The sequence below is a fragment of the Lissotriton vulgaris genome, chromosome 6 (assembly GCF_964263255.1).
Source record: "Lissotriton vulgaris chromosome 6, aLisVul1.2, whole genome shotgun sequence".
Classification (NCBI taxonomy): domain Eukaryota; kingdom Metazoa; phylum Chordata; class Amphibia; order Caudata; family Salamandridae; genus Lissotriton; species Lissotriton vulgaris.
In genome coordinates, this window is record NC_141694.1 from 1,119,458,082 (window position 1) to 1,119,480,055 (window position 21,974).

The window sequence follows — 21,974 nt, forward strand, 5'->3', positions numbered from 1 at the left end:
GGAGTAGCTACTTAAACGCCGCCCTCCAGTGCTGACGTCAGTTCTTTTACACGACATTCCACGCCAGAAGCGCAGAGTAATGCAATACACTGAAAACTGGTGAACAAAACTAGGGCCCTGAAAGGGATTTCCCTGATCTTATAAGTCAATTCGCAGAACGGGAAGGATGTGTGGGGCGGTAAGGAATCTATAACTAATATATGTATCTCTCAGATATATCGTTACTGAAGGGAAGTAACTTGTTCACCTGAAAGAGACATATAGTTATAGATTCCTTACCTTAGAATTGATACCCCAGCAATACCAACCCCGGAGGTGGGTCTGCAAGTCACACCAGTAAGTCCTGGAGAACAGAACGGCCAAAGAAGCCGTCTCTCCCAACTTCGCTGTCTAGGTAGTAGTGTTTTGTGAACGTTTGCAGAGATGCTCATGTAGCTGCCTGACAGATGTCATTTAGTGGGACTCCCCATCCCAAAGCAGTGGTAGCTGCAATCGCCCTGGTGGATTGGGCGCCCAGTCCCACTGGAGGCTCCTTCTTTGCCAAAAAGTAGCAAGCTTTGATGCACAAAACAACGCACCTGGAGATGGTCCGTTTCTGCACGGCACAATCTTTCTTGGCACCCCCATAGCCAACAAAGAGCTGGTCATCCACCCGGAATTGCTTAGTGCGATCCAAATAAAAGGAAAGCGCACGTTTTGGATCCACACGGTGGAGCCTCTCTTCCTTCTTAAAAGGATGCAGAGGTGGAAAGAAGGTGGGCAAAATAATGGTTTGACCAATGTGGAAAGAAGAAACCACCTTGGGAAGAAAGGAAGGTCTAGTTCCGAGGACGACCTTGTCGAGATGAAGAGCCAGAAAGGGAGGCTTGGAAAAAAGAGCTTTGAGCTCACTCAACCTGTGCGCAGAAGTGATGGGCACCAGAAAGGCAGTTTTTAAAGTCAGAAGTCCGAGAGGACAGCTATGTAGCGGCTCAAAGGGAGCACACATAAGATATGTAAGAACCAAGTTCAAATCCCACTGAGGCATAACGAAGGGAACAGGAGGAAAACGATGAGTAATGCCCTTAAAGAAGCGATACACATCAGGGAACTTGAAAAGAGAAGGCTGATCAAGAAGCCTAAGAAAGGCTGAAATGGCTGAGAGGTGGCCCTTAAGAGTGCCCAAAGCAGAGCCCTGCTGGGCCAAAGAAAGGAGGAACAAGAGAACCTCGGAAAGAGGGGCAGAAAGGGGATCCAAAGCCTTTGCTGCGCACCATGCCACAAATTTGTTCCAGCTGCAGGCATATACCATCTTAGTGGAGGGACGCCTGGCTGCCAAGATACCAGTAAGGATTTCGGGAGAAGGTCAAAGGCCGTCAACTGCCACTGCTTAATATCCACACAAGGAGGTGGAGGCTGCACAGGTTCGGGTGGAGGGCCGTCCCCTGCTGCTGCGACAGAAGATCCTCCCGAAGAGGCAGTTGGATTGGGGGATCGATGGCCATGTTAACAGCTCAGGATACCAGACTCTTCGTGCTTCATCATAAGGCCGCTGCAAACTCCCAGGTGCAGACCAACACAATGGACGGAGCGCTGTTTTTTTGTATAGATAGAGTGGTGGAGGAGATAGATAGAAGGTAGAAAAAAGGAATTTAGTGATAGGGAAGAATATCCCCTTGAGACAGGATCTGAAGTGCAGACAAAAGATGAATTAAAACAGTCTAAGGCGATACTTTTCTATTACCTTTATTCTTGGTCACCCTTGGAAAGATTAAAAAATGAAGTGATTTGGGGATATACAGGAGGGGTAACTGCCCCTAATTCCTCGCTGCAAATTCCAACATGTTTCAGCCTTGGTATTTAGCCACCTTGGGTCAACAAGGCCTTCTTCAGGGTGTATATCCCTTGGTGCTACTAGTCTTGGCCCACAATGTTGTCTTTGTGGCAATCAGAATTTTATCAGCAAAATTTTTTTTCTTGATGCACAGTCTACTTTTCCAGTAGGATGTACATTTACCGAGTTTACAAATAATTTTCTAGACCCAGGACCATTGTGGGAACACAGTCTTATTGTCAAACCTTCATAAAAGACTGGCGTCCGCCCTCACAGCATCACTTGGGTCCTCCGACCTGCCAGGTATTGAACCACCAGGAATATGCCATTATGTTCCAGCCATGTCCAGAGATGGACAGCCTCTTGACATAAGGTCCACAACTCCAACCCACACCGATTGTTGCAGTACCACATGGCGGTGTTGTTGTCCGTGAACACCTGCACTACTCTTCCTTGGACAGAGGGAAGGAATGCTTTTAGCGCAAGACAGATCGCCCAAAGCTTCAGAAGGTTGAAGTGAGCCCGGACTTCGCCGGAGACCAGAGGTCTCTGATCTCCGCCTCTCCCATGTGGTTGCTCCATCTCAGCAGTGATGCATCTGTCACCACTGCAAACTCTGGTTGTGGAAGGGAGAGGGGTCTGCTGTTGACCCAATCCTGGTTCGTTAGCCCCCACTGCAACGGACGTGCAGTGCCCTCCGAGATCTGGATGCAATCAGACAGATTACCCTGATGCTGTGCCCACCGGAACTTCAGGTCCCACTGCAGAGCCTGCTTATGCCACCTGACATGATCTGACCGAAATCTGGGATAGAGGCTGTCTCCCTGACTCGCTGTTCAGGAGGATAAGCCTGGAACTGCGTCGTGTTCAGAACCGCTCCGATGAAGAGGAGCTTCTGAAAGGGAGTCAGGTGTAACTTTGGCACGTTGATAGAGAACCCTATGAATGCAGGAGGTCCGGCATAGTCTGGAGGTAAGAGACGACAGCCTGGGGTGAGCCCGCCTTCAACAGCCAGTCGTCGAGATAGGGTAAGACTGGAACCCCTGATCTGCGCAGATGAGCTGCGATCACTGCCATCACTTTCGTTAGCACCCGAGGGGCGCTGGGTAAGGCCAAAGGGGAGCACCGTAAAATAAAAGTGCTTGTGGCCTTCCGTGAACCATAGGTAATGCAGGTGGGCTGACAGGGCGGGCATGTGAAAATAAGCTTCCAGCAAGTCCAACGCTACCATCCAGCCTCTAGGATCTAGGGCAGACAGGACCTGAGGAAGCGTCAACATTTTGAACTTCTTCTTCTGGAGGAAGTGGTTGACGTTTCTGAGATGCAAAATAGAAGGCAGGCCTTTGTCCTTCTTGAGCACCAGAAAATAGTGGGAATAGCAACCACGACTTACTTCTGGGACAGGAACTCGCTCGATGGCTCCCTTGGCCAAGAGTGCCAAAACATCCTGTTGGATGAGGGCAAGATGATCCTCCGACATGCAATGGTACTGCGGTGAAATGGATGGAGGGGTATTCTCGAATGGGAGGGAAAAGCCCCTTTGGACTATTTGCAAAACTCAACTGCCCGACGTGATGTTCTGCCAGTGGGGGAGGTGATGGGGGATCCTGATGCCCACTGGCAACTAGTAGCCTTGAAAGGTCTGACTAGGAAGGTTTAGAGGCTGCACCACAGAGTGCTCTTAAGGACTGGCCCCCAGAACCACAGCTTTGGGTCCCAGGTCCTTGGCCGCGTAGAGCCTGGGTTACATGCGCTGGCCTGTGACTCAGGGTGGAACCTGGTGGGGCTCTCCTTCCGTAGCCATGAAAGGGGCGAATGGCAGACTGCGCAGGACGAGAGGTGATGGCGAGGCCCAAGGATCTGGTCGTTGCTCTAGAGTCCTTGAAGCACTCGAGCGCACTCTCTGCCTTGTCGCCAAACAGGCGTTGGCCATCAAAGGGCATGTCCAAAAGGGTTGATTGGCCATCCCCAGAAAAGCCAGTGGATCTAATCTAGGTGTAGCATCGTAGAAATCATTCTAACCAGCGAGTCGGCGGTGTCCAGCCCACATCGGATGGCGAACTTTGCCTCATCTCTCCATTCTGTGACCACACCGGGGAGAGTGACACAGGCCTCCTCCGGGCACTGCAGCAGTACCTGTACAACTGTATCCCACAGAGTGTGGGTGTAGCGGCCCAAGAGACATGCAGTGTTCACCGACCGAAGTCCTAAGCTGGCCGAAGAAAACATCTTCCCAAAATGGTCCAGCTTCTTGGTTTCCCTATCTGGGGGAGCAGAAGGGAACGTGCCTTTAGATGTTGAGGCTTGGACCACCAAGCTCACAGGGATAGGGTGTTGGGAGAGGAAAATACGGTTGCCGGGGGCCAGGCTGTGGCGTCAGGCAATCATCCTATCCACAAGGGCCCCTGTGCTAGGCCTGGACCAGGTGCCTAGAAGGATGTCCGAGAGGGCTTCATTGAATGGCAGCAGGGGCTCCGAAGAGGCCGCTGCCGGCTGAAGCACCTCTGTCAGGAGATTTGTCCTGACTGCCACACTAGGAAGCTCAAGACCCAAGGCCTCAGCAGCCCTACGCAACACCACGTCGTAGGAGGCTCCCTCCTCTGTGGCCACGGTAGGGGGAGAAAGCAGGCCAAGGTCTGGGGAGGTATCCAGACCACTGGCTTCCCCCAACTCCTCTCTCCAGTCCGGGTCCTCTAGCTGATCTGCCAAAGGGACAACAGACCCCTCCCAGTCTTCCTCACCTTCCTCTGGCCGCCACTCAGGGTGAGAAGAGTTGTACAAAAGTACAGGTTGGCCGGTCCTGTTCCGTGTGCAAAGCAAGGGGGAGGCCAGGGACACAACCGGTGTCGGAAACAGTGGAGGCGTCATGAGGTCGACCAGCAAGGAACTGGATTCAGGCCTGGATCCCTGCGGAGCTGGAGTCACAAACATCAAAGGCCTAGAGCCCCGAACTGAGTCCGCGGGGCCCGTAGGCACTCCGGCGGAGTCCGGCTGCCCAAAGATTGAGTGGAGAGCTTCGTAGAACTGACAAAGCTTGGAATGGGACGCTCTGTCTGCCGGGAAGGGAGGGAAACTCTGAGCTGTCCCAGTAGGCTCCGCGGGTGGAGCAGAAGGACGTTGACCTTCCACATCCCGCTTCGGCCAACAGAAGGGGAAAAATGCGAAGAGTGACAGTGCTTCTTCGCTTTTTTTTTATGCTTCAACTTACCCGAAGACGACAAATTCGACGAAGGGTGATGGTGGTGACTACGCGACCAGTCCCGCGACCTCCCTCTCGACCGGGACCAGTAGCGGCTCAAAGCTGACTGCCGGGCCTCCAGAAGCTTTCGCTACCGCTCCCGCCAAGACTTTAGGTACATGGCCGACAGTCGCAGCACGACATAGGGTCGAGGTCACGCTCCAGGCACCAAAGGCACACGAGTGTGTGTACATGACCAACATCAGCTTGCGAGAGGAGTCACAAGGTTTGAAGCCCGGCCGTCGATGTGACATCCCTCGGTGCGGAGAGGAATAAACAGAATGGAGAGCAAGGTTTTTTTGGGGGGCGAGTCCCTACCCCTGAGGTATAATCAAATAAACAACGAGGACTGGCCCACTGTGTTAGAGTGATGGAATCTTGTTAGTATTCCATGTCACCTGTAAATATAGCTGTGTCAGCTGGGCACAAGCAGTCTTTGTTTAAAAACCCCTCACACACCAACCTGGTTGGTGTCATGCTTCATCATCGGGGTCCAACCAGGCAGCCGAGTGCCGCCTGGTTGTGCTTCAACACCTGACTACAGCGGAGCGGGCGTCGTGCAATAGTGTGAAGTGAATGAAAGTGAATGTTAAAATGCACCTCTGGGAATCCTTGCCTGGAAATTTATTCGTATCGGCCCAGGGTGTCAGAATCAGAATCAGAAAGGACTTTATTCGATTAAATCAATAATCATAAAAGCAACAACATAAAAATTACAATTTACAATTTACACAAGAAATAACAGATCCTTTATATTACATTAGCACCAATGGATTTTCGCAATTTAAGTACATGCTTAAAAAAACTTGAAAGTACGGCAACGGTAAAAACTGTGTCCATTTTCTGGCATTCTATAAAAGCTAGACGACATCTGTTAAAATTAATATCTTTAAGCAAGGGGATTATAAATTTTCTGCGAGGCATAGTGTAAAATTTACAAAAAAATAAAATATGAATATCTGATTGGGGTGAGGAATCATCACATGGGCAGGTAGGCAAATTTCGCGACCATAAATTCATTTGTGGGAATGACAAGAGTCTGAAGAGGATGTTTAGTCTGAAACGGGTCAAGAGGAATCGATCATAATTCGACATCATCAGGGTTAAATAGGGCTGTACTTTTACACCAGATAGTACTAAGTTATGCGAGGAAACTGTCTGTTTACTCATTTCCACTCGTCTTCTCTTATCATCAAGGTATTCCAATCTCAGTTTTTTTAACAGTTTTCTGGAGATGTTGCCCATTGATGGAGGATCCTCATAGTATTCACGGCAACCAATTTCAATCATGAAATGTTTGATATAATTTAGCCAGTCAACACTACCCACATTATCCATATTTAGTATATCCTGTAGCACAGCCCGATTTACCACACATTCATTTGTAGTCCATACCCTGTGCCAAAGAAGGATGGGCAGAATTCTGATTAGATCTGAAATATACGGTAGACCCAGTTCAATATGACAAATATATGTTGAGACACTCTGTGGTACTGCAAGGATATCCCTTAAGAATTTGTTTTTGGTTAATTGTATTGATTCTATGTTAGAGAAACCCCAAATACCCGCACCATACAGTGCAACCGAGGTACATGTAGCATTATATATGACCAAGATTTCCCTAATTGGTTTATGACCCAGCTTTTTTTATAAAAGTCTTTATGGCCATTATTGTTTTTTGGAACAACAGAGTTCTGGCCTTTACAGCACTTGTCCATCCCCCGGATGCGTGGAATAGTATGCCTAGGTAAGGGAAAGTAGTAATATTTTCCAGGGGAACATTATTTAAATTCATTCTTTTCATTTGTACCCTGGATCTTGTGCCACAGTTCATGGAGTATGTTTTACAACAATTAATTTTCAGATCTAAATTCAACATGAACTTTTCGAAGGATATTAGCAGTTTTTGTAAGGCCAGGGCAGTACGGGCCTCGTGTGTCAGGACAACAGAACAGGATTTAAATGCGGTCACGAGCGGCCCCCGCGAAGCGGGGGCCGCGAGAAGTAATGAGCAGCTGGCAGGGGGCGCGGCACTGGGAGGGGGCGCGGCTCGGCCGGGAAGAGGAACCAGCTGTCGATGACTCCAGGTATGCTGGTCCTCGCAGTCCCGGTCACCGCGCCTCTCCCTCCTCTGCGGCCACAAGAGTCTCTTACTCGCCTCGCCTTGGGTCCCAGAAGGGCAAAGATCCACACGCCGTCCTCGTGTGTCAGGACAACAGAACAGGATTTAAATGCGGTCACGAGCGGCTCCCGCGAAGCGGGGGCCGCGAGAAGTAATGAGCAACAGAACAGGATTTAAATGCGGTCACGAGCCCAGGGTGTCAATTAAAAGCTATGTGCTGCAACTAATAGTAAAAAAATTATGATTACTAAGTTGGCTTAATAACGGTCTACATGTTTCAGTCCCAATAGAGTCTGGGCGGGACTTTCTTCAGGACCAGGGTGAGTGAGTGGCAAAAGGAAAGGCCACATGTTTAAATCTCCTACACACACGCTAAGGTGTGTGGAAAAAAGGCGGTGGAAGGTGCACCTGTGGGTTACAGGCACCTTCAGGGAAGCAAAAAAATCATCGCTACTTAGGAAGGTCCAGATAATCGGGGCACAAGGGGGGAGTCACTCCTGTCACTATTTGTGAATGCAGAATGCTCCGCAGTAAACCTGTTCAGTAGTCCTCCGTTATCACAAGACAAAATCATGACCAAAGCCCAGACACCAAAGAGACACCTCTTGTAGGTCCAGGACCGATGTCCGCTTGCTGCAGTTGCAGCACGGATCATAACAAGTTACTCTGGAGGGGAAATCGATGCTTAGCACACTGGTCAAATTGTTTTAGAAATTGTCAGAAAACCGACAAAGCTGAGAGCCGCACTCTGGCTCTGAGTAGGAAGGCACAGGAAGGCACAGAAAGAGCAGAATGGGCATGTAATGACCACAAACTTTGAAACACCTTCTTGCAGCAGGTCAAATCATGTCTTAACAGGTAAGGAACAAAATAAAAACAATATCCCGGCAGGCCTTAGAGAGAAAAGTTTAATTTACACAGAACTACAACATATTTTGTTATAAGCAGGGCCACTGGAAATATTGATTGTGTGACCACAGTTTTTTCTGCATAAATATAGATTTGCTGCATTTGCCACATTATCCATCATCTGCTGAATAATCTGCACATTTTAACCCCCCCCCCATTTTTTTTCCAGCATAACAGTTCACAAGTTACTAAAAACCACCAAAGTGTGTTGCCCAACAGTGGAAGGCCCTTTGTAAAGGTTGATTGGCCACCTTTTTGTTGCTCACTGATATATTTGCTATCTGATCGAAACAGCTAGCCGCAGATTCCTCAACTTAGAATATCCCCAGTCGTCAGACTGGATCCGGAAAACTTTTTGAAGCAGCACCTCTGCGCGCCGGGGAACGGCGCCACACAACCCCGCCCTGACGCCGTCCAGGTACGTGACGTCAGCGAGGTCATATAAGTCCCTCACGGCACGCTGACGTCAGTTTTCCTTCTTTTCCGCGTGCAACGCGAATCCTGAGTAAGCGGTTCCTCTGGCCTGTTTCCAGGCCTCTTTTGACGCTTTGCGTCAGGAACAGTGTGCGATGCCTTCGGGCTTTAAAACATTTACTTCCTGTTCACTGCAAATGTCCGCGACGACCCACAGCTTATATGTATGTGGTGTTTGGGCGAAAACCACGACTCAACGGATTGCGATGCCTGCCAACACCTCATGCCGAAGTCCTGGGGGGAGCACCGGATGAAGCTTCTTTCGGCTCGCCTGTTCCGGTTGGAGTCGTCTTGTTCTCCGGGCCTCCTCATCGCCGGCAGGCCCCTCTGGTTTCCAGTTGTACCGATTGCCATCTGGGGCCCGGGGACGTCGTTCACACATTATGGGTAAGTCGCGGCGCATGTTGCCGAGGTCCTCAACCTCACCTTCATCTGTTGTCGGGGGCACTGGTTCCCGGAACTCTACAGAAGTGGGCCCCCGGCAGTTGCTCCTCCCCTATCTGCCCTATCCGGGCGCCGGGGCGACTCGGACCCAGATGGAGGCCTATGCCGTGGCTCTGCAGGACTCCCTCAATTCCTTTCCTGTCCCTGTGGCGTCCGCAGGCCTACGCTACTTACGCGGTCCCCGACACTCACCGGTGGCTTCGCCCCAGGCACCACATAAGCCCTTGCCCTCCAAGGACGAAGGAGATATGGTGTCGTCCGAGTGCAGCCGGGCTGGGTCCTCCTCTACGATTTATAGCACCCCTGCTGCATAGTCCAGTGGGGTTCAGTGTGGTATTGCAGGTGCTTGCTGGTGCTCAAAGCCTCTCTTCTCGCACACCTCGGCTGGAACAGGGGTCGGCACCGTTCCGGCGCCGTAAACTCGCCTCCCCGGCTCCGACTCCGCTTCTTACTTCTGAGTCGGAGCCTGTGGTACTTGAGGCTGAGTCGGGGCTGATGCAGCACCTTAGGCTTGCCTCCCTGGCTCCGGCGCCATCCCCTTTTTCGGAAGCAGAGCTCGTCGTGGTGGACGTGGAATCGGCACCAGACTGGGCCGACTTGGCGCCCGATGGAGCAGAGTCGACGCCGGACGAGGCACTATCAGCACCCCAAAACCGTTTTCGTGCTGCATCGACGCAGGGTGGTTGACTCTTCTTCGGAAGCTTCTGGAGAGAGTTAGGTGTTGCCTTCACGTCCGGCGATGCAGATATATCTTTGCCTGTGCCCCCCTTAGAATTTGTGGACCTGGCAGGATCCCCGCCTCCTCAGGAGCCCCTGGACCCGGCAGGCTCCCTGCCTCTTCAGGAGGCCTATTAGGACACCCATTCGTCCATGGGGATCCCTTCCTTTGAGCATTGGTTGCACCCTCAGTGTCTTGGAAGGCTTAGTTAACAGCCCTCACCTACAGATGAGTTGCTGTCCCCTCCTCGGAGAGCTACAGAGGACGCAGCAGCTTTTCTAAGAGTAGTCTCCTTGGTCACTCGTGTTCTGAACATGCTGCCCCGTTCAGTCCCCTTGTCTGTGAACCCTCTTCTTGATGTCCTTCACCGTGGGTTGGGGAACGTGGAGCTGCTTCTGCCCTTGGAAGCTTCTCTTTATGACTCCCTCTTAGGCACCTGGGTTCAGCCAGCTTCCGGTGATGCGGTGGCTCGTTCTGTTTTGCACTGCCACTGTCCTGCTCCACATGATCCAGGTTTCTTGTTTGTCCACCCTGATATGCAGGGGTTTGTTTTGCAAGCTGCCTTCCCTTTCTTGCATCAGTTAATGCTTCCTCCCTCCTGGGAGTCCAGATGGCTTGAGTCGTGGGGTCGGAACATCTTTGCCTCCACTAGTGCTGCCTACGGTCACAAAATACAGTGTGTGTCCTAGCTCGGGCTACCTCTGCCCTATGGGACTCTGCAGAGTCTCTACTTTCCGCCACCTCTGAAGGCACTCGTGTGGACCTCCTTCATCTTCTCCCGGATGGCCGTGACCTTGCTGAATTTACAATCCCCTTGGCCTTGGATACTGCTGATTCCTTAGGCCGGGCTATGGCTGGTTCGGTTGCTTTGTGGCGCCATGCTTGGTTGCGGGATAGCGTCTTCTTGGAGAACATCCGGGAGCGACTTGTTGATCTACCCTTTGATGGGGTTTTATTGTTTGATGTCCACGCTGAATCGGCTGTTCAGCGCCTCCTTGCAGGCTTTCGCCCTCCCCCTTAGGCCTGTATTTCTCAGGCGCATGGTCTGGGTGGTTACCTTTTCATTTATGTTTATGCTTACGAAATTTGTATAGCGCAACAAATACCCTGGGGTGTCTCGGCGCATTAGAACTCCAAGGGACAAAGGCCAGCAGATGGAATCATTGATCAAATAACCAGGTCTTCAAAGATCTTCGGAAGGAGATGAGGGTGGGACTGGTTTTGATCGACAAGGGTAGGGAGTTCCAGAGTTTGGGGGTCGCTACCAGAAAGCGTCTGTCTCCCCAGGTTGAGGTTCTGGTGCGGGGAACAGGTAGAAGCAAGGTGCAAGCTGATCGCAGAGATCTTTTTGGGGCATAGATCTGGAAAGCATTCCTAAGGAAGCAAGGCCGGTCTCGTGTATAGCTTTATAGGCGATACAGAGTGCCTTAAATTTGATCCTGTTCCTGACTCGTAGCCAATGAAGGCGGCGTATTGCCAAGGAGGTAGAGTGCTGTTTGGGAATGTCGAGCAGGACTCTGGCTGCCGCGTTTTGAATGGATTGCAGTTTGTTTAGGACTTGTTCTTGCGCATTGAGGAATAGCGCATTACTATAGTCTATTTTTGAGAAGATTAATGTGGTAATCAGAGTCTTTCCTGCTGAGGCTGGCAGGTATGGAAGAAGTTTTTTAATTTTTCTCAGTGCGAAAAAAGAGGAGACCACTGAGTTTACGTGATGTTTGAATGATAGCTTGTCATCGAAGATGACTCCCAGGTTTCTGACCTTGGTCACCGGGGGGCCCCATTTGCTTGGGCCACCAGATGGGAGACCATTCTGGTGAGAGGGTGCCAAAGGTCATCACCTCGGTTTTATCCGAATTAAGTTTCAAGCAGTTCCTCGACATCCAGGAGCAGATGTCTAACATCCCCTCCTGGAATCTCGCGGCAGCTGCAGCACTGTGTACCGCCAACACCAGCTGAGTGTCATCAGCGTAGGTGGTTAAGGATAAACCATGGGTTTTTATAACTCTCGCTAAGTCCGCTACATATATATTAAATTATGTAGGGCTTAGCGATGAGCCCTGGGGTACCCCGCACCGTAAGGTGAAAAAGGATGAGTAAAATTCCCCCAACCTCACCGCCTGCGTGCGGTTGGCCAAAAAGGAGGTGAGCAAGTTTTTGGCCACATGGTTGACCCCCAAGGCTGCGACACGGTTGATAAAGATGGAGTGATCAACCGTGTCGAAGGCGGCGGACAGATCTAAAAGTATAAGGACCGCTGCTCCACCCTGGTCTAGGATGGCCCTGAAATCATCGGAGGCCTTTATTAGGGCGGTGTCTGTCCCGTGGCCCTTCCTGAAACCAAACTGCATGTCGTCCAAAAGCTGATGCATTCTTTAGAAGCATTATGCATTTTAAGATGGCTGTAAGCCTCAGGTCTTCTTTTCGCATTATGCATTTTCAACTGGCATGTCTGCCTACCGTGGCAGTGTTTCACAGATTGTTGTGTCTGTTCTTCTGACTGTGGTTTGCCCTAGAGGTGTTCCCCGTTGTTTGGGGTGTGCCATACTCCAAGTGGGGTACTTGTATGTTATTATATAGCTCTGCTCTATGTCAACTGGGCCTAAAGATGCCTTGTTTATTTATGTAGTTGTTTATTTGAAAAGTTTTATATAGCGCTGGCTAGATGCTGAGATATCGGAGCGCTTAACATGAGTTACAGCGAGTTATAGGTTACATAGTTACGTCACTTAAATCAGAGTCGGGGGAGGAGGAGGGGAAGGGAGGGAGGGAGGGAATACACAACGGGGAAAACAAGGAAAACAATGTCAGATGTTTGTCTGGGTAGGTGCGGCTGAGGGGGTAAAACCAGCTCCAGACTCCTCCTTAGCTGCCTGTGACAGCCCCACCGGGCATCGGCCAAGGTTGCTCGTGCATTGAGGTGAGTACAAACAGTTTTGACGCCCATGGGGTGTCTTCAAAGGTCCAACAGAAGTTCAGAGGAACGTAATTTATGAGTTATATATAGTGCTGGCTAGACCCATAGGTATCAGAGTACTTTACATTAGGCTACACAATGTTACCAAGAATGAAAACAAAAACACATTTCGTCAAAAACTTAAGCAACAAATTGTGAGAGGAAAGAAAGGTGAGACAAATAGAGAGGAGGGGGAATGGGAAGTGTGAAGGGGGAGGATGAGGGAAAAGACGGCAGGATAGATGAAAAGATGGCAGGAGAGACAAAAGGAAGTCTGCCCAAAGACCGACTGGGTAGGTGCCGTCCAAGGAGGGAATCCACAGCCCATCACCCCAATAGCTAAACAGGTAGCTCCATCGGATATTAGTCAGATAGCTAGGTCTCAACTGACGAGGGAAAGTTCACAGAAGAAAGTCCAGGGGATAGACAGGGTGGGAACTATGAGCAAGGATGGGTGAGGACAAAACTCAATAGTAGGAAAGAGGAGAAGAGTAGAGAGGGTATGGTGAAGAGGAGAAGGGAGAAAGGTCCAGTAGAGAGACGCAAGAGAGTTTGCCCAAAGACCGGCTGGGTAGGTGATAGTCAAGGAGGGAAATCCATAGCCCATCTCCCCTTTAGCTCGCGAGGTAGCTCTACGGGGCATCAGTCAAAATGTCTAGGTCTCAGCTGTCAATGGAAAGATCTCAGTCAAGTGTGATGGAGGGTGAGCAGGAGGTGGGTCGGGAGGGCTGATCAGAACAGGACGATGACCAAATATTTTAGATCAGGAGAGATACTCGATCCAGTGGAACGCCCACAAACCAAGTTTGGGAGGGCCCCTGTACATCAGGAGTCCCCAGCGGCAGTAGTCAGGAATGGCCCCAGTCGCCATCTTGGGGACAGGCACTGCAGCAAACTGTTTGTCTAGTTTCTGCGACATGTGGTCCATGCGGAGGTTTAGATTATCGATCTTACCATCAATGGACTGGAGACTTGATTGAACAGCGAGAAGAGTTATGTCTATGTAGGACAGCCGGTCGCTGGGACCATTCCGCGGCCACCTGTTGGGATGTCTTGGTGAACCGGCAGGGTTCAAAAGTGAGACGTGGTTGATGGCGCACCGACTTCCCCATGTCAGCTTAGGTAGAACTGTCTAAGGAGCTGCACAGGTGCCAGGTAAAGGTATTGACACGTCCGCCTGCAACGTACGCCGATGTGTCGTAATTGATGACCAGATGTCGCCGAGCCAGCGAGCCGTGGGGGTTCTACACCAGTGGAAGGAAGTAAGAAGAGCCCACCAGCGCCCGCATTTATTTATTTACCTCGCCTCACTCAAGGGCGATCCACAGAAATGAACTAGGCACCAATCCTCACCTCGGCTCACAAAGGCGGACAGAAGTTATGGATGGGCCATGGAGCCAGAGCAAAGCCAGCAGCAGAGCACTAACAGCAGGAAACAGTGACCAGCATAGCCCACAGGCTAGCCCGGGGAAGCAGTGGACAGCGCATTGTGGTCACGCAGGCAGGCCGGGCAGGACGTGGATCACACAGCCTCAGAGGACCATGGGCCCAGTGACTGAGCGGCAGGTTGGGTCTCAGTGGTGATGCAGCAGACCGTCGTAAGGTAAGGGGTTGTAGATATCGCAGCCCCCAGGCTGGAGCACATCAGCTGGACGATCACACTGGGCGGTTGGGTCAGGGTCAATCACAGCCGGAAATCCCAGCACCATGCAGCAAGTGGTGAGCTCTCAGGTTCACCAGGGTAAGTGAGCCGACGGCGAGGAGGCGCGCAGGCCAGAGGCCAATGAGTGAGGGGTGGGCACACACCACAGTTCGCGCCCGGAGCCGACGCTACCTGTCAGCAGGACTGAGCAGAAATGCCGGCCCGGACCAACCGCCGGAGTCCCAATCACAGAGGGTTAAGAGGTAGACCCAGTAGCCCACACAGCGAAGGCCACACTAGGCTCGACAGTGACGGCTGCGGTCTCGGCGGCCAGCGCAGCCACCACCAGAGAGAGAGACTGCACGAGCTAACCGCGTGTCCCCCCTCAGGAACGGGCCACAAGCGACCTCACCAGCCCCCTCCGGTCAGACCCCAACGTGGTCCGCGCCACACTCACTGCACTATCAGCGCCGGGTCCTGCACCGAGCCGCCATGATGGTGTTGCAGGCCTCCGCTTAAACAGCTCCGTTATTGACACTCCTCACACGTCTGAGGCTTCGCAGGGCGCCGAAATGCAGCTCTCGCATTCCGCCACCAGACTGCTGCATTGGAGGGGTCGATGTCGCCAGGAAACCAGGATATTGGGCGGATATTCAGCTCAGCCTGCGAAGCTGCTCTACGGAGCGGCCATTTTGCTTTAGCCCATTTTGCCCCTTGGGCTCTATGTGTCACCTGGTGCTCTTATCTTGCCGTTGTAGGGTGCTCAATGTTGTGACTTGCCACTATCTTCTATCGTCTTGGGTCGTCTTGCTTATATGCCTCATTCTCCTCCTTGGGAGGTTTTCATGGTGTTTATCATTCCTAAAAATGCGGCTACCACCTGCCATTAATGCACTAGTGTGCTCCTATAACAACCATGTTGCGTGGTTGTGGCTCGTTTACCCTTCTTTGCTTTATATATCTACATATGTATATATACAGGTTGCCATGGGTACTCTTTCTTCCTACATCTCCACCTCTCTTCGCTGCTGCGAAGTCTGGTCCAATGTCTCCATGTGTCAGGGAGCTTTTCAGTGATGCCTGCGGGATTACAAATAGGGTCGCTTTTGGGTCCCACTCCCTGGGTTGGTTACCCAGCTTGAAACTGCTCCCTTCTTGGTGTTCAGATACTGAAAGATATCTCTCTTTCTGGACAAGGGTTAACTTTTACTCCCAGTCGGAAGATGTAGTTTAGAATTCTGAGATTCTTTCCTCCATTTCTACACCTGTTGGTACTCTGGTGCTTCCACTTCCTTCGGATGTGCCCCTTTCATTAGGCATCACCCTATGCTATATCGGCTGTGCCTGCGGGTCAGCTCTTCTGATGTCAGTCGTCCTATGGTATACACTCTGCATATCTGTATTTCGTGAGTTAGTTCCCACCTTAGTCTTCAAGCTGCTTGGTTGGGCAGTCTTATGCTTATTTTAGCTACGCCACCTTGTTGTCTCTATGTCGTTCTGCTCTGTGCATGTTTCAGTGGTGGCCCGCATCCATGTGCTTCAGATTGTTACTGTTCGCCCTGTCTCTGCGCCCCCCCCCCCCCCCCAACCCTTTGGTGACTGGGTGTGCACTTGGCATGTTTCTTGTTCCCGCCTGCACTTCTAAAACATTGCTCAGTTTCTACCTCTTGCCCTTTGGTTCTTGGCTGTAGCTTCTCCGGCCTTCCTTCCGTGGGCTAGCCTGGCAGACTCTGGTTGCCTCTCCATGTTTTCCTCAACCTTTGGTTAGTGTCCACAAAGTGCGCCGTTAAGCCTTAACCTTTTTCCCTACCTGTAACGCCCCTAAATCTAGTATTTAGGGGCAACTCTGTTCTTGCTTCCTCAGGTAAGAAACCAGAAGAAGAAAGAAAGAAGGACCGAACAGACGTGCAAAGCTAACAAGAGGAGGGCGCCCACTGACTTGGCCTCAGCCAATCCAGCCTGTCCAGACCCCGAACCTGCTCCAGCGAAATGCCGGTGTGTCCTGCAGCCAGCAACCTCAAGAAACTCAAGACTCGGTCTCCCGTGAACACCGGATCTGTTCAAACAACAGACTCCAGTTTCGGAAGGATCCGCGGGTCTGCACCACTCTGCACCCGACGCCCACGGCCCAAGTTAGAGTGGCCCAACACCAAGAGGAGGTCCCCCGGCGAGCCTGACCTGAGATCCGGCGACCCCAAACCATCCCCAAGCCTCCAGCAGACGCCTGCAGCCTCAAACCAGAACCGCGACCAGGAGCTGGTAAGAAGATCCGACCCTAAAAGGCGCCCCTGCACCAGAGGCCGCACAGCCTTGGGTGGCCTAACCAACCCCCAAGATTCCAACTTACGTCTCCAAAGGGTGGTCGCACCCAGAAGACCTTCGTTCCCAAGCCTGCAGTGCTTTTGCAAACTGGAGACTCCGCACTCAAAGCTACAGGGTTTTCGATGCAAAACAGCACTCCGCACCTGGCCGCCCCAGTGCCGTTGAGGGTACATCTTTTGTGCTGGCCTAAACCCCCATTTACCTGAGCTGAAGTCCAGGAGCTTTGCTCCTACAACACAGTGGCCTGCTCGTCAGCAGCCACCAACCCGAGGCCCCTATCCCCCACTGGATAGCATTGGGCCTCAGCACTCGGCACCCAGCCGCTCTAGTGCCCCTGAGGGTGTACCAAGAGTGCTTCCTTGAGCCTGGGGAACCCCGGAGTCTAGCCCCAGAACACAAACTCCCACAACAAACTACTTACCTTTAAACTGATAACACTAATTTTCCTCGGAGGAAGATGGCGGCCGGCTAGAAGGTCCGGTCGGGAGCTCCACAAACATCTCCATGACTGAAGGCGAAATCTAACCCTATCTTTTCGGCTAATGCTACTAATGGGAACCGTAGCAATACATACAATTGCAGCAAGGCAATAGCGTTATCTGTGGGTCTTAGCTGGAAATAGCAGAAAGGATCTGAAACAAGAGAGGCACTTACGAGCGGCGTCAATTTTGCTGGCTCCAGCTCCGGCATTGATAACGGCGCCAGCGGCTTCTGGCCTCGGAACTCCTGGAGGTGTAGGGGATGAAAGACCGTGACTTGCAGGGCACCAGAGACTTCATAATCGGGGTCGTCGCAATGGACGTTCCACACAGATGGGCAGCTGCCTCAGGCGCACAACGAGACTGCCGGAGAGCGCAAGGGCGAGTGTGCTTCCACTTCCGGGGCAAGAGTGGCAGCGGCAACAGAGACGGTAACGGCTGGCCGAGGGATCGAGGATCCCAGCCTACTCGGCTGTGGCACAGACAGGACGGTTTCCGGGGCAATTTGCGGAGTGTCAGCGAGCAGAGAGACGGGGAGCCCCAAAAGAGAAGTGTAGTCAAAGGTTAGCACGGACAAAATACAAAGCCAAATAAAAAAAGACACCGTGGGTGGGGAGCAAATTAGGGAAAAAACTGAAAAAATGATCCTCAATAGTGAAGTAACAAGGAGTGCAAGAGAACGACAAGAAAAAATGGAACTGGAACTAAATAACCAACAAAAAAAGAAAAAATCATGACTAAAAGTTTCTAAAAGTAGAGTTGGAAAACCTAAAATTGTACAAACAAAAACAATAATGCTATTACTCACCGGTTTACATGAAATGTCCCAGTGTAGTATCCAGGTATACTACACTGTGTAAGAAAGGTAATCTGAAAGTAATGCACTGGTCATTTTACTAAAAAGCCCATTCAAAGTATATGTACTGTATTTACAAAGCATTGCATTTCCCAGTAAAAATACTGTAAATCAAAACAAAGTGCATATACAATTACAATGCAAACTGTATTAAAACTGCATTGCTATGTATGTATTGCTTACCTGTGCCAGGTTTGCTTGGTTCTAGAAAATAAAGTTACTAAAAAAATATTTTTATACAAAAACCAACTGTTCTGAAGTTCAGTCTTTTAGTATGTGAATTCATTTGCTGACTGAGTGGGTACAACACATGCTTAACACTCATCTGCTCAACCAAACTACCACAAATGGAGAGTGAGCTATCTACTTTACCTCTGCCTACCTTTTGGCTTCCATTGGACTCCGGGCCCACTATACCTCACTTTGGTTCAGTATACACAGAGCAAGCTTCCTACAAGCCCAGTACTAATGAGGTACAACCAATGACCAGGCAGTGTGAACAAGTGTATCACAAAATGTGCCCATTATGCTGGATTATTTGACTTTTCTTAAATCATAATTTACTCAACCCTGCCACATAATTTGATCCTCTCCTACCACATAATTTCATTATAAGATGTCAACATAAAACAAAGGTTACAGTGTAAGTCAACAATTGTGGAACTGAAAATATAACTGAATATTTACATAAATTTGAGTTGTTATGGGATCTATGAATTCCAATTGTATGCCGGTCAAAGATGTATACTCTTCTCCAGTTTTCATTTTCTCCAGTGTTACCATGTCAATGTTATCTTCATTGGAGTCTGCATGATAACTCTCTTCAAACTTGTTCTCAGAGATGGTGCTGGTAAAATCATCACTATCGTGAATAGTAATCACAGCTGTGGGGAAAAAAGCATTAGGTTAGATATCAATCATCTGGATCAGCCTATCAGTTTATAATATTTCTTTTTTAGACGCTATCTTTCTATATTCAGTTATACCATATAACTGAAAATGTTTTATATCAACGGCAGTAAAACAGAAAACAATAGGTCATGATAGGTACAATTTAGAGATGTTTATCACTGACAACCTTTTTCTTTAATGTACGAGTTACTTACCTTCAGTAATGCAAATGCTACTTACCAGTATGCATCTGTTCTTGGCATGTAGGGCTGCTGACATTCATATCTGTGCATAGATCGCCGCCTAGTGTTGGGTCCGGATGATTGCACATTGTTGTCCTGGAAGAGTCTTCGAAGTATCACGAGATAGGTGGCTCCTCCCCTGGACTACAGTGCGCATGGGCATCGCCTCCATCCCCAGATTGTTTTTAGCCATTGGCCGAGATGGAGTGAACTATGTGAGTGATGCCCATGCTAAGAGCATATATAAATATGAATACTGCAGCTGCTACAGGCGCCGGGGAGGAGGTCGGGCGATATGAATGTCAGCAGCCCTACATGCCAAGAACAGATGCATACTGGTAAGTAGCATTTGCAGTTCGAGGCATGTGGGCTGCTGAATTCATATCTGTGCATAGAATACATAGCAGTCCCTCCATTAGCGGCGGCCGCCCGTGCCAGCTGCAGCAGTTTGAAAAAGTGTCTTGAGAACAGCCTGACCAACAGCTGCCTGCTGTTTAGAGTGCACGTCTACACAGTAATGTTTAGTAAAAGTATGTGTGGTAGACCATGTGGCTGCCCTACAAATATCCTCTAAGGGAATGTTCCCAAGGAAAGCCATAGAGGCCCCCAACTTTCTGGTGGAGTGGGCTCTTGGTGGAATCGTGAGAGTGCGTTTAGCCTTAGCGTAACAGATCTGAATGCATTTTACGATCCACCTAGCGATACCAGCTTTGGAAATAGCGTTACCCTTGTGGTGTGAGGCAAATGCAACGAAAAGTTGCTTGGTCTTTCGAAAATCCTTTGTCCTGTCAATGTAGTACATTAACGCTCTTTTAACGTCAAGGGTGTGGAGCATCCGCTCCGCCAGCGACTCAGGATTTTGAAAAAACACTGGCAACTCAATTGTCTGGTTTATGTGGAATTGAGATACCACCTTGGGTAGAAATTTAGGGTTAGTGCGGAGCACCACCCTGTTGGCATGGACTTGGAAAAAGGGCTCTTGGATGGTGAGAGCCTGCAACTCACTAACCCTCCGTAGCGATGTAATTGCTACTAAGAAAGCCACCTTCCAAGTCAGAAACTGAAGCTCACAAGAGTGTAGTGGCTCGAAAGGAGGACCCATCAGCCTTGTAAGAACCACATTGAGGTTCCATTCTGGAGCTGGTGGTGTCCGTGGTGGAATGACCCTTTTGAGTCCTTCCAGAAAAGCCTTGATAGCAGGAACCTTAAAAAGTGATAGGTGTTGCCTATTCTGGAGGTATGCGGCCATCGCAGACAGGTGAATGCGGATGGAAGAATACGCCAAATTGCATTGGTACAGATGGAACAGGTAACATATGATGTTCTGAATGGAAGCATCTAGCGGGTTAATGTCGTGGTTTGCACAATAAATGACAAACCGCTTCCATTTAGCCGCATAACATGCTCTAGTAGTGGGCTTTCTTGCCTCCCGAATGATGTCCATGCAATCGGGGGGAAGATTGAGGTAGCCAAACTGTAGGACTTCAGGAGCCAGATCGCCAGGTTGAGCTGTTGCGGATCTGGGTGCTGAATGTCGCCATGGCTCTGCGTCAGAAGGCTGGGTGTGAGATGAAGCCTTTGATGCGGTACCACGGAAAGTTCCTGAAACGTGGTGTACCATGGTTGGCGAGCCCACGTTGGAGCAACCAGGATGAGAGTCATCGAGTGCTGCCTGAGCTTGCGTGCCACCAGCGGTATCAGAGGTGCTGGGGGAAAAGCGTACGCAAATCTGCCTGACCAGTTCATCCATATCGCATTGCCCTGCGATTGCGGGTGTGGGAACCTGGCGGCGAAGCTTTGGCATTTTGCGTTCTCCCTTGTGGCGAACAGGTCTATCTCTGGATGACCCCACCTTTGGAAGTACGGTTGGAGTACTGATGGATGTAACTCCCACTCGTGCATTTGGTGGCTGTGCCTGCTGAGCAGATCCGCTATTTGATATTCCTTGCCTGGGAGATGTTCTGCCATCAGGAAAATGTTCCTCTGAATGGCCCACTTCCACACGCTCTGAGCCAGATGAGACAGCTGCGGAGAGTGTGTTCCTCCCTGTTTCTGTAGGTAGTACATTGCAGTCATGTTGTCCGTCCGGATCAACACGACCTTGTTGCACAGATGTACTTTGAAAGCTTTCATTGCCATAAAAATTGCCATCAGCTCCAGTAGGTTGATGTGCATTTTCTTCTGCTGCGTGGTCCATAAGCCCTGCACTGTGTGGTGGAGGACATGGGCTCCCCACCCTATCAGGGATGCGTCCGTCGTCAACACTATTTGTGGTACAGGCTCTTGGAACAGTCGTCCCTTGCAAAGATTTTGTGGATTCCACCAATGCAGAGAGTTGTATGCACGATTGGTCACCAACACCAGGTCGTTCAATTGTCCATGAGCCTGGTTCCACTGCCGTGCTAGGCACTCCTGCAGCGGATGCATGTGAAGTCTTGCATGAGGGACTATGAAAATGCATGAGGCCAGCATGCCTATCAGTTGCATAAACAGTCGGGCTGGGAGCGAGTGTTGTGGCCTGAACTTTTGGATCAGCGTCTGAATGCTGTTTATTCTGGCAGAATTTGGCTGTGCTTTTGCTGCCAGAGTGTCTATTGTTGCTCCCAGGTACTGCTGTACGTGGGCAGGCTGAAGATGGGACTTGTAGTTCAGCGAGAAACCTAAACTGTGCAGGAGGTGAATAGTGCGTGACATGCGGCTGGCACATTGCTGGGCTGACTGTGCTTGTATTAGCCAGTCGTCCAGATATGGATAGACATGAATATGCTGTCTTCTTAGATGTGCAGCTACTGTCGCTAGGCACTTGGTGAACACCCTTGGGGCTGTTACCCCAAAAGGAAGGACTTTGAATTGGTAGTGCTGATTTTG

The 21,974-nt window shown here is 50.4% G+C and overlaps 1 protein-coding gene across 3 annotated transcripts in view; it reads right to left on the reverse strand.

The window, feature by feature from the left end:
* Positions 1-21,974, reverse strand: part of AHCTF1 (AT-hook containing transcription factor 1) — a 1,100,496-nt gene that overhangs the window by 249,060 nt on the left and 829,462 nt on the right. For all 3 annotated transcript variants that reach the window (XM_086927206.1, XM_086927204.1, XM_086927205.1), the window contains one exon: positions 18,661-18,857. In XM_086927206.1, coding sequence (XP_086783332.1) covers positions 18,661-18,857 — 197 coding nt within the window. The remainder of the gene's footprint in view (positions 1-18,660; positions 18,858-21,974) is intronic.